The following is a 16,283-nucleotide window of genomic DNA, read 5'->3' as shown; positions in this document are numbered from 1 at the left end:
ACTCCCCATGTGGAGCAATGTTGCTCTTCAGTCTGTTTTGTTTGCACTCTCTCAGTCAGGCCTTCAGCTGGTATATATCTGTCAGGCTACTGATGTAAATGAAGCTATGCAGCATTAAGCTAGCTGTGGATCTGGCCCATTGTGAGATTTCTAAGGTGCAAGCAGTACCACAATAAGATGTCTGAGTGGACAACTGATTGAAGGGGGATCATTTGCAAGGAGTTGCATGAATAGCACCTGGAAATATAATCTGAAATTCAAATTTCCAATAGGAGGCAGATATCTGGATTCCTTTTTCTTGGCTAACAAGCACCCTGGTCATTATCTGGTTGCCTTGTAGATGGAACACTGTCATGTGAGAACCTGGGTATGTAAAATGGTTGTGGTGAATTTGTATCTCTTTGTATTACAGTAGTGCCTAGAGCCCCTAACTGAAATCAGTGCTCCATTCAGCTGGGTACTGTACATACACACCTTGTGGGAGAGCGTTCCAGCCACCAAGAGCTTGCAATCTATTGAACCCAAATTCATTTTTGGGATAGTGTTGTAGCCTTAGGCTGACCTGGACCATTGTTGTTGAGTTTCTCTATGTGCACTGAACATGGCTGGGAAGAGTCCCTGAAAATTCCAAGGCACTGAGCATTGGCAGTGCAAGCTCATCATGCTGTGTTGGTGAGGCAAACATCAGATGGCTGCTGGGAAGCCTTCTCCATTCAGGGCAGTCTGAGAGCTACTAACGTGCTTCTGTTTTTCTGTTTGTTTTCCGGATGTGCACCCTTGCCTGCGTAGAAAATGCTGGATGAGTGCCAGGACAGACGAAGCTGCCAGTTCCTTGTCAATAGCCGGCTGTTTGGTCTAGATCCATGCCCTGGAACCGGCAAATATCTCATCGTTTGGTACAAGTGCAGGCCAAGTAAGTATCTCTCCAGTGAATCTGGTTGCTTTTGTAAGACCAGAGTTATCCCTGGGTTAAGCCTTTGCAGTGAGGCTTCCTAGCATTCCCTTTTGTAAGGATTTTCGCTACCTTCTTCTTTTATTTTCAACATAACATAAACCATTTGGGTAGAGAGGAGCCCTTTCCCCTGCTGTCTCCGGCATTGCAGCTAGACATTTTCCTTCTTATTGGCAGTCTGTGTTAAGGATTGTTTTTCCAGGTGCCAGAGAAAGCTTTTGGTGACATTAAGCTTATGTGCTGCCCCAGAAAAAGTTTCATCCTTGGGTGGGCTGCTCCAAATTTGTATCACAGAGGTTTCTACTCTGTGCTGCCTAGTTGGGTGACATGCTAGTAGGCCTACAGGCAAACATGATTCTGGGATGCATTAACGGGAGTGTTGTGAGTAGGACACAAGAACTCATTCTTCCGCTCTTCTCTGCACTGATTAGGCCTCAGTTGGAGTATTGTGTCCAATTCTGGGCACCGCATTTCAAGAAAGATGTGTAGAAATTGGAGAAGGTCCAGAGAAGAGCAACAAAAATGGTTAAAGGGGGACATGATAGCCATTTTCAAGTATCTAAAAGGATGTTAGAGGAGGAGGGAGAAAAATTGTTCTCTTTGGCTTCTGATGATAGGACAGGAAGCAATGGTCTTAAGTTGCAACAAGGGAGGTTTGGGTTGGACATTAGGAAAAACTTCCTGTCAGGGTGGTTAAGTACTAGAATAAATTGCCTAGGGAGGTTGTGGAATATCCATCAGGGGAGATATTTAAGAGCAGGTTGAATAGGCATCTATCAGGGACGATCTAGACAGTGCTTGGTCCTTCTGTGTGGGCAGGGGACTGGTCTTGATGACCTCTCGAGGTCCCTACCAGTTTTAGGATTCTATGATTCTACCTATTAGATGTGAGGCTGCACTTCATAAGCCAGCTGTAACATTAACAAAGCAAACTGACAGTGTGACAACAATCCTTGTGGCCCACACTTTTTCAGAAGTTGTGTGCCTAACGTTAAGCATCCAAATAAATGGCCAGATGGGAATTGTGTGTGCCCAGCATCTCTGAAATAGGGACCACCTTTTTGGGTGTCTAACTTAGGTATCCAAGTGTGAAAATGTTGGCTTATAATTTTATTTTGTGTATCCCTTTTCATACAAACCAGATCCCAAGCCCGTATGGAGAATTAACTAATACAGACAACAATGATGTTATCACAGCCAATAAGAGAAGAGGGGGAGAGGAAATGTAAAAAGGTCTGGGCAGGATGAAGACAGGTCTGATTTCAGAAGAGATTTTAAATTAAATGGTGAGCCAATGAGGCAGACAGACAGTAGGAGGCAGTTTCAATCAGCAACAACTGTAGAGAAAGCACTTACTGCAGACAGATCAAGCAAGATCTGTGAGGAATTAAATGAAAAGTGGGTAATAAAGTATCTTTGTGATAGCTGTGGTCTTTGAGCAAAGGAATGGAAGGTCCATCTTTGTATAAGAAATTTCTCTGTGTAAAATAGAAGCGACTAGCATATTGTTTTGACAAGTTTGTATTATGCATCATGAGCTGTGTTGGTTTGCACTGTGTGTAGCATTCTGAAAAGGAATGTAATGGAAAGGACTTAGGATTTGTATACAGGTTCTGTTTCTAAAAGGGTGTTACAAGGAGGAGGGAGAAAAATTGTTCTCGATCTCTGAGGATAGGACAAGAAGCAATGGGCTTAAATTGCAGTAGGGGAAGTTTAGGTTGGACATGAGGAAAAACTTCCTAACTGTAAGGGTGGTTAAACAACAGAATAAATTGCGTAGGGAAGTTGTGGAATCTCCATCACTGGAGATATTTAAGAGCAGTTTTGATAATCATCTGTTAGGGATGATCTAGTTGGTGCTTGGTCCTGCCATGAGGGTAGGGGACTAGACTTGACCTTTCAAGGTCACTTCCAGTTCTAGTGTTCTTTGATTCTGGTGAAGAAAAGAGATTGTGCTGAACTTTGAGGGTATCATAGAAGTCCGTCTGTACATGAATATTTATAGCTTGGAATACTCCCCCACTCACAGGTAGGACAGGAAATGGCTTGTGTGTGAGAGTTGAATATCTGAAGTGAGGTGGCAAAGAGGAATTTTCCTGAAAGACAGCAGAGCTTTGCTAGACTGCTTGAGTTTATTTCCCCCAAGACATTTTCCAGGCAGCTATAATTTTATTGTTTCTCAGTCATGGAGCAAACTTACCTGGAATCTGGTTGGCTCATAATACCATTTATAACAACACACTGGGAGCTAGGCTTGAACACAGAATGGTAGCAGCATTTTGAGTTGTACATAGAGGCTTCAAGACTTTATCTGTAGAGTCATGGATTAGCCGGGTTGTCACAAGAGCTAGTGTTTTTTGATTGATAGTCATGTTTTTAATTTGCACTTCTTTAACGGCAAAATAAGGTAAGATATGATTTTCTCATAAGTTCAATTACTGAATGGCAGACGCACCGCGAAGAGAGCAGGTCTGTTGTTATTTTAGCCCCTCTGGTGATTGCTATGGCCCTTTAAAAATAAAAAGATGTCAATACAAATACCATAATATTCTAGAGGAACCCAAATGTGCAGCCTTAATAAGTAGGGAGATCCTATGGTTCAGTCCTGGCAGGTGAGGTCCTTTACGGTGGTGGGCATCTATAGGGAGGACTGAGCTCCCTCATCTCTTGTCATTGATGATCAGACTATTGTCCATGGGAAACATAAAGGCCCTAGAGAAGCCTGCCAACTTGTATGTGATCTGTTGTACATGTATCCAAAGCCATAAGCAGTGTGTCAGCCCCACAGCTATTGCCTGCAAATGCTTGGATCCAGTCTGTAGTGTTGGGAAGGCAGGTCTGAAGCATCAAGCGGAGAGGTGTGAGCTTTCCAATGCTAAATGCCATGCTGGAGACCTCCCAGGATTGCCTCAAACAGTCATTTGTACTGAATCTTAAAATATATATATATATAATATGTACACCTAGGTAGCCTGCAGGTGAATGCGTGTTACAAGTTCCCCTGTATGCTGATCTACAGAGGATATAACTTGTTGCAGCCCGTCACTTCATTCTATAGCTCAGACTATAGTAGGTCCTGCTTCTAACTGTGTAAGTCTCTGATTTAGTCCCTGGTGTAATGGCTTTTATTTGTATCTGTATTAACAAATTAAAAGCTTGTCTGTATTCCCCCTCCCCACAAGATAGCTGCCATTGAGCATCTTTGCCAGAACTCTGCAGTGACTTGGGGATGGGCCTCATTGGTTACATGTTGTCTGGGCCCAGACTCAGCCCCTCTTGAGGGTATGTCTACACTACCCTCCTAGTTCGAACTAACGGGGTAATGTAGGCATACCGTACTTGCAAATGAAGCCCGGGATTTGAATTTCCCGGGCTTCATTTGCATAAACTGGGCGCCGCCATTTTTAAATCCCTGCTCGTTCGAACCCCGTGCCGCGCGGCTACACGCGGCACGAACTAGGTAGTTCGGACTAGGCTTCCTAGTCCGAACTACCGTTATTCCTCGTGGAATGAGGAGTAACGGTAGTTCGGACTAGGAAGCCTATTCCGAACTACCTAGTTCGTGCCACGTGTAGCCGCGCGGCACGGGGTTCGAACGAGCAGGGATTTAAAAATGGCGGCACCCAGTTTATGCAAATGAAGCCCGGGAAATTCAAATCCCGGGCTTCATTTGCAAGTGCAGTTTGCCTACATTACCCCGCTAGTTCGAACTAGCGGGGTAGTGTAGACATACCCTGAGGGATTAACAAAAGGAGCCAGAGAGTCCTGCTCCCATACTCCTGGCATGTGAGTTTCAATCCTGCTTTGATTTTTGAACAAGATGGCTGCATGTCAGTTTTGTTTTCCTTCCCTGCAGAACCATTTAAAAAGATCCAGGGATGGGAAATGGAGCAACATGCCCGCCAGACTGCAGGGTTGGGGGAGACAGAGTCATCCAGCCAAAACAGGGTGAGATAAAAAACCTCTCTCAACCCTGAAGCATGAGCCTGCCTTGGATTTCAGCACTGCTCTAGGGAGGCAGGCAGGGGTGTCAGAGACTGACAAGTTATAGTACCTACCCTCTTGGAAAAGAAGGAACTAAAAAGAAATAGTTTAGCTTTGCTCTTCTTCAGCCAGTAGCTGTGAGGTGCAATGTAAGCATCATGGCATGACATTTTTTGACTTGTGTTATGCAGTAGGTCAGACTAGATGATCAGCGTGGTCCTTTCTGGCCTTAAATCCTGAATCTATGATGCAGGGGCCACGTGTCTAAATATACAAGTCCTGAACTCTTGAAGTCTTGGAGAGCTTTGGCTCTGACTTCAGTATGCTGAGGCTCATGTCTTTACAAGTTAAATTTTCTGAGCCCAGGTCCCTGCCCGTTAGACCCAGTTATAGTACACCCACACCCATTAAGACTTACACACTGTTGACATGATTTGCTGCCCACTATGCCCAAGAAGAGGGAAGAGCTTTGGAAAGAATAGTTTCTTTTGGAGCTATAGAATTCCTAGTCACCTTTAACACTGGTGATTGATTTTAGTGCTGGGATAGATTGGTAATTCAGTAGCTATCAACCCTGTCAGAAAAGCATTAGTCTCCCTCATGAGACAGTTTTATTGGTGGCAGGAGAAGTTCATTGTATTGTTCCTTGAATTGCTCTTTGGTGGGTCATGTCTTATAAGCAGCATGGTGCACTGGGGACTGTTAGAATGGCACATCCCCCTAGCCTTGCTATTGAGGATGTAAAATAGGCCGTTTTCCTCCTGAATTCATCAGCTCATTCTTGCTTATCTGTACTATTTCAAAACTGTTTCGATTGGGCAGGGAGAGGAAATTTATAGGGGTAATAAAGCTCCCAGGCAGTGAGCGTTGTGGTGATGAAAAGGCGTAAATAAAAGAATGTTATAAATGTCAGAGAGCAGGCCTGCGAGCCTGGGACCAGACTGAGCCTTATAAATGAAACTTTAATACTTGCAGTTAGTTCTGATGTAAGTTGTTGATGTGCGGACGTTTTCAGATACTGTCAGATAGCGCCATCCCTGAAACACACTAATCACTCCATTGTCAGGAGCAGGATTAAGAGAGATGCATGAGTTCACTGCCAGTGAATGCAGAAATTGTCAGTTAATGCACACAGCGTGCGTGGGAGATGGTCACAGAAACCCCATCTGACCTGAGAGAGAGTAAAAAATAATGGGCCTGATTCTCCTCTTGCCTTCACCTATTGAGTTCAAAGGCGTTTCTCCAGGCTGACACCGGTACAATGGAGAACAAGCCCCAAAATGGGGGCCTAAGCTAGTTCCCATTGATGTGACTAGAAGGACTCCCGTTGTCTTGAAGAGCAGTTGGATGAGGTCCCTGGTATCCAGATAGAAACAGCTTTAAAGGCAAATTCTGCATCCTTTTGCAGTTCCCTTGCTCAGTTCTGGCTTGGGTTGTATAAATAATAAACCTGTGACTTCTTGAGACTCTTCCAGTTGTCCCTGGTGTTTGTGTTCTATGGGGTCCATTTGGAGGGGTGGGGGTACCGTGTCTTTTCCAACCATGGCTTTTTAAAGGACTTTGATGAATAACAGTACATGAAAAAACTCATTCTCTCCAAGCTGCTCCTTACAGAGGCAGATGGGTAAATGGATTTCCAGAAGCAGTTGGGAGGTCATAACCTTTGGCCTCTGGTACAATAGACCTAAAATAATTGGCAGATCCCTATGCATTGTGTACAACTGTCATAACTTTATGCACGAAAGATCGAACTGCGTTGTGGCAGACATTTCAATTGTGACAAATGGCTTTGATTGTTGATGGGAGGTGAGGGGGAAAGTTTGTTTTTACAATTAGTCAAAGTGACATAGGAACTCCTGCTGACTCTGAGAGGAGTACGAATTTTTTCACCGTGATTAACCAGAGCAAACATGTGGAGAAACCAGTGTCAGGATATTTTAGAATGAAAAGCAACCCCTTGCTTTTGAAGCAGTATCAAACTGTGCTAGAGGAAGCCAAGTAGCAGCTGAAAATGGTGCTCCAAGGGCAAAGAGTTCAAGATATGCTGAAAACGTACATTAGAGAGAGTAACCAAAAGAGAAGGAACATTTCTCCTTAAGACCTCCTTGTTTTTTAGATCTCATTTCTGCAAGCCTTCACTTATGTGATAGTGAGGCTGTGAAGAACTGGGCTGGAGCATGCATTTGGGCCTCACTGGGTAATGAGCAGGACAGAGAAGTGACAGAGGAGTAAGATAACTATTTAAGGAGAATTATGGAGAGAAAGAAAGCAATCTGAATCAATGTATTTTGGAATGAATTAAGAGAATGTTAGAAAAGTGTTGGCACAGAACAGTTTGCAGTATTGCCAGGTCCAATGGTTAAAAATCATGAATTATGTCCCCAAAATTATGAGATTCGTTTAAAAATAATGAGATTTTTAGAAAGGTTTTGTTGTTGCTTTCTTTTAATTTGCCTTTTTTTTTAACCTTGAGAGTGCATGAAGTTTGAGCTTTCAAGCTTTTTCTCTGCAAACATGAGGGCTAGAAACTTGCTTTCATATTTTAGATGAAAGCCAAGATTTTCCCCTAAATCACATTCCTCCAGGAGTTCGAGCATTATGAAACACCAAATGTTGTGAGACTCATGATGAAACTGCACGTGTGGGTAACATAATGTAGAGTTGGAACAAAGAAACCATTAAAGGAAATGATATGTAGAATTGTTCAGATAGCTGTTTAAAATGGATTTTATAAAATGTTGAAGAATGCATAAAAGATTGATTTATATATGGTAATAATTATAATACACATAGTATAAGTACTGGGTCCAATTTTCCCTGACTTATGCCCTAGGCAGCCCCAGTGACTACAGAGTAAATCAATAAAAAAATAAAAAACAACAAATACTCTAGTGGCACCTTAAACACTAACAAAATATGTAGATGGTATCATGAGCTTTCGTGGGCAAAACCCACTTCTTCAGATGACTGGAGTATTGAAAGTCCAGATCCAGAGATAAATATGGGAAGGTGGGGAGATGGGGAGAAGAAGAAGAAAAAAGACAGTGAACAGATTCTTCAGGGGGTAGCCAAGTTAGTCTGTACAGGATAAACTTAAAAAACAACAAATAGTCTACTAGCACTTTAAAGACTAACAAAACATGTAGATGGTATCATCAGCTTTCTTGGGCACAGTCCTGAAGAAGGGTCATCTGAAGAAGTGGGCTGTGCCCATGAAAACTCATGATATCATCTACATGTTTTTGTTAGTCTTTAAAGTGCTACCAGACTATCAGTGAATATATTGTTCAACTTACAAGAGGCTGATAAGAACAATTAGCACCTCCATTGTTTGTTTGGTTGGTTAAGTCATTAGGATGTGGAAGGTAGTGTGCGAGCTGGCCAATGTTTCTGTTCATCCCAATCTGATAACTTCATTTACAAGTTTAATTCTTAAGTTCCAACCCTTCCCCATGAATTTGGCTTTTGGAATTGGCCTGAAACAATACGGTGACTCGGAGATCCATTAATAAGTGTCCAAGCAGATTAAAGTGTCCACTGTTCTCCAGCAAGTTTCTGTGTGGTGCCTTTTCGGATATCTGATTTGTGTCCACTAATTCGTTCCCATAGAGACTGTCCAATTTGGCCAATATACGTGGCAGTGGGGCATTGTTGGCATTTGATGGCATAGATAACATTAATGGTTGTGCAATCAAATGAGTCCCTGATGTGGCAGCTGATGATGTTGGGTCCAGTGATGAAATCACTAGTGTAGATGTGTGGGCAGAGTTGGCACTGGGGCTGATTGCCTGGATAGATACAATGGAGGTATGTTATGTGGTTACTGGAAAGAATTTGTTTGAGGTTAGGAGATTTTCTGTAGGTGAAGATTGGCCTTCCCCCCCCAGGCCTGTGAATGTGAGGGGTCATTTTCCAGGATATGTTGTAGGTTGTTGATAATGCGTTGGAGGGGTTTCAGTTGTGGGTTATAGGTGATGACAAATGGAATTCTGTTGTTTTCTCTTTTTGACCTGTCTTGAAGTAGTTCATGTCTGGGTACTTTTTTGGCTCTGTTGATCTGTTTTTTCACTTCTCTGGGTGGGTAATTCAGTTTTAAGAATGCTCTATATAGATCCTGTAGGTGTTTGTCTCTGTCTGTGGGACTGGAGCAAATCCGGTTGTATCTTAGGGCGTGGCTGTAAATAATAGATTGAGAAATGTGTCTGGGATGGAAGCTAGAGGCATGAAGGTAAGTGTATTGGTCTGTAGGCTTCTGGTATAGGGTGGTGGAAATTTGTCCATCTAATTGTATTGTAGTGTCAAGGAAGTGAATCTGTCATGTGGATTGATCCAGGCTGAAGTTAATGGTGGAGTGGAAGTTGTTGAAATCCCTGTGAAATTCTTCAAGGGTCTCTTTCCCATGGGTCCATATGATGAAGAATTCTATGAGATTATATGTAGCATAAGTAGAGTAAGGATAGTAGGGGGCGAGAGCTGAGGAAACGTTGTTCAAGGTCAGCCATAAAGACGTTGGTGTATTGTGGGGCCATGTGGGTGCCCATGGCTGTGCTGCTGACTTGAAGATACAAATTGTCTCTGAATCGGAAGTAGTTGTGGGTGAGGACAAAGTCGCAGAGCTCTGTAACCAGGTGTGCAGTGGTGTCATCAGGGATGGTGTTCCTTATAGCCTGTAATCCGCTTTCATGTGGATTGTTGGTGTAAAGAGCTTCTACGTCCATGGTGGCCAGGATGGTGTTTTCAGGAAGATTACTGATGTTTTGTAGTTTCCTCAGGGAGTTGGTGGTGTCTTGAAGATAGTTAGGAGTGCTGGTGGCATAGGGTCTGAAGAGAGAGTCAATATAGCCAGATAATCCTGTTGTAAGTGTGCCAATGCTTGAAATGATGGGTTGTCCAGGATTTCCAGGTTTGTGTATCTTGGGTAGCAGATAGAAAACTCCTAGTTGGGGATTAGAGAGGGCGTTAGTGTAAATTTGGTCCAGAGCAGCATCAGAGAGCTTCATGAACAGTTGTTTTAGGTTTTTTTGGTATTCTTTAGTGGGATCAGAGGAGAGAAGCTTGTAGAATCTGGGGTTGGTGAGTTGTCTGGTTGCTTCCTGTTCATAATCTGTTCTGTTCATAATAACTATAGCACCCCCTTTGTCATCTTCTTTGATTATGATGTTAGAATTGTTTTTGAGGCTGTGTATAACATTGGATTCTGCATGATTGAGATTATATGTTATATGATGTTGTTTGCTGCCTGTGCACGTTTGCGGAAGCAATCAATGTAGAAGTCAAGATTCTCATTGCGACCATTAATAGGGATCCACATAGAAGACTTCCTCTTGTGGGATTACTTGGGGGAGAGGGGAGACTGCAAGATCAATGTGTTGTACATTGGTGTGTTGGAAATATTCTTTTAGGTAGAGGCGGCAAAAATAGGCTTCCAGATCTCCACAGAACTGAATCATATTTGTGGGGGTGGTGGGGAAGAAGGAAAGTCCTTGATATAGGACAGATTCCTCTGCTAGGCTAAGAGTGTGGTTGGATAGGTTCAAGGATTGGATTAACTATGATAATTACTCCTCCTAACATCTTTGTGAATAGGGTAAATATGGTCACCATGATTTTACATATATTTCGGATGTGGAAACTAAAGGGCAGAATTCAATTTAATTAAACAAGTTTTATACCAGTTTTTTTTCAACAAGAGTTAAATCAGTATATAATAGAAAAAAATTAGGGCCAGTGAGTCAATTGAAGAGTCAATTGAAGAGCTAGGATAGGAATTTAGTTATCCCTGTCAACCTCAACTGACAATATAGTGACTACATTTCAGTACCATTCTCTTTTTCACCCTTTAGATCACCATATAGCTTTGTTTGTCTGACAGTCCAGTCCAGCCCAGTGCATCTCAGCTGGGCTTTGAAAATTAAATGTAACAGTTAATTTGCAACACTGTCATCCTTTTTGAAGCAGAATGTAAAAAGACAATTGCTTTAGTCTAATGAAAGTGATGGGGGGAAGTCTCCTTTTAAAGGCTGCAAATTGGATGGGTGCATCCCAAGGATAATTTAAAAGGAATCTGACAGGGTCATCCATAAAGAACAATCTTTCTACTTGCCAAGATGAGTTTCAAACCGTCAGGACTTATCGGTGGTTGGGTGAGCAGAATGACTTTTGAAAATGGCAAATTTTTAGCCCAATGGGTAGCTTTATTGTCTCGTTAGATATAATGGTAAGACTTTCAGAGTAAGTCTACGTTGCAATTAAAAACAAACTGCTGACCCACATCAGATGACTTAAGTTTGTGGAGTTCAGGCTAAGGGTCTGTTTAATTATGATTCAGATGTTTGGGCTCAGACTGGAGCCTGGACTATAGGACCCTGACATGTGGGAGGATCCCAGGATTTGTGCTATAGTCTGTGCCCAAACATCTACATCACAGATTAAATAGTTCCTTAGCACAAGCCCTAGAAGCTCAAATCAGCTGGTTCAGGTGGCCGACGCGTGTCTAATTGCAGTGTAGAAATACAGTCAGATGACTTTCTGAACAGGCATCTGGTGAGCACACTTTAGTCTTTAAATCTTCAGTCAATGCAATTAAAAGAAAAGTAAAAACGGAGTCATTTAAAAAAAAATCTTTGTATATTTCAGTGTTTGTGAAATGTCTTAGTATTTAAAATCTAGGTACTTGGTGGAGTCCACAGAACAACAAAAAGCTCACCTCTTAGATGGAGGTGGGGTCCTTGAACTGTATATTTAACTGATTACAGAATGAAAAACAGGGAAGTGCAGGTCACAGGGTCAAAACAAGGGATCCAGTGGGGCACCTGGAGCAAACCCTGGACAAAGGCCACTGCTTCTAGAAAGCATCCACCAGGGAGACAGTGAATGCCTCCCAGAAGAACTCTTACTAGATGCATGCAGGCCTATTTCATCCTGAATTAATGGGCAAAGCCCACTAAGCAACTGAAGGTAAGGGAGGAGCTGCAGGACTGAGGATTTAGCCGAGTATGGAGGATAACAAATGATACACTGCAATGGGGTGAGGATCCTAGTTAAAAAAATGAGGGAACCCGAAGCACTGAGTAGAATACTCTGGATAGTCTAAATGCTTTGTAACTTCTGATGCCATGTCTTCTCAGCTCCTTGAACTGCAAAATCAATTCAGCAAGTGTACTTCCCAATCAGTCTTCCCTGTAAGTGAGAGATTTCAATGATTCCCAGCTGATTAGCAAAGTGCCTCCAGCAAGTTTTGTTGTTTCTACTAGAGGGCGCATTCACACTTGCTTTGGTGCACATACAAAATTTGTTCCATGCGTGGATGGAAAAGATTAGAGGGATCATTGACCCCAAGGATTGCTCCCAGCACTTTCATAGATGGTCATTTGTTATTTTTTAAACAATGTTATGTAAGTTTTTCAAATGAGTCATTTTTAAAAATAGTTGCAGACCTAACACACCTCTGGAATCAAGAGCCGTCCATCACACTCTGTAAGTGTTAAATGTAGATGGGAGCTTTCAGCACTGAAATCTTTGAGGCTGAGACCATTAATGCTAACTTTTGATCTTCCCAGTCACAATCACTTATAAAATTGTCATTGGCCATATGTGGAAATGTTCATGTTCCATTGACCCCTTCTGAGTAGTTTGCCACAGTCCAATGAATTAACATCCGTGTACACATTGTCTAAATAACTTGTTCGTTAATCTACAATTTCCAAGGGCCAGTTTTTCCATTAGAAACATTTATTGCTATTTTTCCTCAGTTGTTCAATTTGTGTTACAATCAACTTGCATAAAGATCTTTTGAATTGTGTCTAGAAAAGCCTGCAGCTGTTTCCTCCCCCTGCCAGTCTCTCTCTAGTTATATTTGATCCAGTGTCTCTGAAACACCAGCAATAAAAGGGTACATTATCCTTAGCAAATATCTTAATCATTACAAATCTCAGTTGCCCTACAAATGACTGCTCCGGGGATTAGAGTTGAGTAAGCCATTTGCTGAATGTCACTGCCACCTTTCCTCTGCCACTTAAGTCCATTTAATTTTTCAGGAGGAAACATGAAACCCGTCAGTACGAATGCAGCATTCAGACTGAGTTGTACACAGATTGTAACAGTTTGAGTAGTTTTAGGGCTGGATTAGGAATGGCCCCAGAGCAGGTGCATAAGAGAGAGAAAACATAAGGCACATTCATCCTCATCCACCTATGCAGCCTGTGCCAGTCTAGTCCTTTCCTATATTAATATGAAGCCACTGTGGCCACTTATTGATGGTGTGACCTTTGGCTTGTCACTTCGTCTCTCTGTGCCTCTTTTCTTCTCCGTCCCTCATGTCTGTCTGCTATCTGTCATAGAATCATAGAATCAGAGAGATGGAAGAGACCTCAGGAGGTCATCAAGTCCAGCCCCCTGCTTAAGGCAGGACCAATCTCAACTAAATCAACCCAGCCAGGGCTTTGTCAAGCCAAGACTTAAAAACCTCTAGGGATGGAGATTCCACCACCTCCCTAGGTAACCCATTCCAGTGCTTCCCCACCCTCCTAGTGAAATAGTTTTTCCTAATATCCAACCTAGACCTTTCCCACTGTAATTTGAGACCATTGCTCCTTGTTCTGCCATCCATCGCTACTGTGAACAGCCTTTCTTCATCCTCTTTGGAACCTCCCTTCAGGAAGTTAAAGGCTGCTATCAAATCCCCCCTCGGTCTTCTCTTCTGCAGACTAAACAAACCCAAATCCCTCAGTCTTTCCTCATAGGTCATGCGCTCCAGCCTCCTAATAATTTTGGTCGCCCTCCGCTGGACCTTCTCCAATGTGTCCACATTCTTTCTATAGTGGGGAGCCTAGAACTGGACACAATATTCCAGATGTGACCTTACCAGAGCTGAATAAAGGGGAATAATCACTTCTCTGGATCTGCTGGCAATGTTCCTCCTAATGCACACTAATACGCCATTCACTTTCTTGACTACAAGGGCACACTGTTGACTCATATCCAGCTTCTCATCCACTGTAATCCCCAGGTCCTTTTCTGCTAAACTGCTACTTAGCCATTCAATCCCCAGCCTGTAACAATGCTTGGGATTCTTCTGTCCCAAGTGCAGGACTCTGCACTTGTCCTTGTTGAACCTCATCAGATTTCTTTTGGCCCAATCCTCTAATCTGTCCAGGTCACTCTGGACCCTATCCCTGCTCTCCAGTGTATTTACTTCTCCCCGTAGCTTAGTGTCATCTGTGAACTTGCTAAGGGTGCAATCCATCCCCTCATCCAGATCATTAATAAAGATGTTGAACAAAACTGGTCCAAGAACTGATCTTTGGGACATTCCGCTAGAAACCGACCGCCAACTTGACATCGAGCCATTGATCACTACCCGTTGGGCCTGACAGTCTAGCCATCTTTCTATCCATCTTACAGTCCATTTATCCAATCCACGTTCCCTTAACTTGCTGGCAAAAATATTGTGGGAGACCGTATCGAAAGCTTTGCTAAAGTCAAGGTATATCACCTCCACTGACTTTCCCACATCCACAGAGCCAGTTACCTCGTCATAGAAGCTAATCAGATGCTTGAAGTGAAAATAAGGTAGGGATGCAGAGATGGTAGTGTAACATCAGTTTCTGCCATGTACATTGGACAACCTGGAGTGTCTCTACCTCCAGGTAGAGTGATAAGTGAACACAAATCAAAATCAAACCTGATAACGTACAAAAACCAGTGGGGGCACTTTAACCTCCCTAGGCACACAGTTACTGACTTGCAAGTTGCCATTCGGGGGGAAAAAAACCCCACACCTTCAAAAACAGACTGCAACGTGAAACTGCTGAGCTGGAATTCATATGCAATTTGACATGGTCAGAATGGGTCTGAATAGAGACATGGAATGGCTCACTCCTTACAATAAGTAATTTTCCCTCTCACCTTCTCATCACTGTTGGAAGTGAGCCACATCTACTCTGACTGAATTAGCACTGATGTTAACTCCCACCTCTATATCCTACCTTTCTGACACTAGGGAAAGACTCCTGTTCAACTCCAGAAGAGCTGCAGTTGACTGCTGACCACAGCGTGTCCCATTCAAATTCCAGCAAGGTTAATGTCTGAGATGTACAGTTGGGGAATGAGAGATGGCCTAGTGATTAAGGAACAGGAGACTTGGCTCCTTTCCTTGTCCTGCCACAGGCTTTCTGCCTGGTCACAGACAAGCCATTTAACTCCTGTGAGTCAATTTCCTTATCAGTCAGAAGGGAATACTGCTCAACTACAGTACCTCTCACAGGTGTGACGTGGCTATATTAATTAATGTTTGTAAAATGCTTTGATAATTTCAGATGGAAGGGGCTATATCAAATGCAAATGATCTTCATTATCTTAGCAAATATGGTTATTGGGTGGGGATCCTTCTGATCTCTAAGTCCATACCAATCACTGAGTACCAACCAACAGACTGCACTGTAGCCATAAACATATGCTGGAGGGGGAAGGAATCTCTTTGTGGTTGGCTTTTTTCCTGGCTCACTGTCTGCACACTGTTGTAGGCCAGCTGAATAATGAGCTATTCTGTTTCTTTCCAGATGAGTACAAGAGTAAAGTAGCCTGTGAAGATGACAAGCTGAGGCTGAGCTGTAAGAAGAACATGGTGATAGCCATTTACTCCGCCATTTTCGGAAGAACTAAAGGCAGTAGCCTAGAATGCCCGTACCAGAATTTAGGGATGCCTACGATAGGTAAGAAAAGCAATGGGATGTGTACTGTACAATGTTCCACGCTAGTGAATGATCATTTCATGAGTACCTGTGTGGCTTTGCTGGCCTTGCTCATTATTAGGAAAAGTGAGGGGGGTTGGCTCCAGGCTCATAAACTCAGCTCATCTCCTTCCCTGCTTAGAATTCTGCCCCCACTAACCACTTCTCCACCAGGTTTGCGTCACCCTCATCTTTCCACCATCTTGCCTGGTGCCCTTTGATTTGCACGGGCAATGGCACTAATTGCCCTGGCAGAAATAGGCCACAGCTGAGCACGGATTTCTATGCAAACAGAACAGGCTTCTTTTTTTTGTTTTTAAATGTGGCAGTGTTGTCTTCAAGTCGTCATTGTCAAGTCCAAGTGGAGTCTCAAGTCACTACAGTTCAAGTCTCAAGTCGAGTCCCTAAAGTCACTTCCGAGTCAAGTCCCAAGTCGAGTCTCAAGTCTTAATTTAAAAAATGTCAAGTCACTTTTGTACAAGCCATCAGTATCGGCATTTGTGGACAATTTTTTCACCAAGTCGATTTAACAAAATTAGCAAGTCTCAAGTCGAGTCTCAAGTTGAGTCACCTAGGCGACTAAGTCAGACTCGAGTTCAAGTTGTGGGACTCGAGTC

The 16,283-nt window shown here is 42.9% G+C and overlaps 1 protein-coding gene across 1 annotated transcript in view; it reads left to right on the top strand.

The window, feature by feature from the left end:
- Window positions 1-16,283, top strand: part of EVA1A (eva-1 homolog A, regulator of programmed cell death) — a 290,618-nt gene that overhangs the window by 109,468 nt on the left and 164,867 nt on the right. Inside the window, exons 3-4 of the mRNA XM_075923396.1 lie at window positions 790-913; window positions 15,496-15,648. Of these exons, the coding sequence (XP_075779511.1) occupies window positions 790-913; window positions 15,496-15,648 (277 nt within the window). The remainder of the gene's footprint in view (window positions 1-789; window positions 914-15,495; window positions 15,649-16,283) is intronic.

This window comes from Pelodiscus sinensis, chromosome 3 (assembly GCF_049634645.1).
Source record: "Pelodiscus sinensis isolate JC-2024 chromosome 3, ASM4963464v1, whole genome shotgun sequence".
Taxonomy (NCBI): domain Eukaryota; kingdom Metazoa; phylum Chordata; order Testudines; family Trionychidae; genus Pelodiscus; species Pelodiscus sinensis.
Note: the sequence above shows the minus strand (reverse complement) of the source record. Positions and strands in the feature narration are given on the sequence as shown.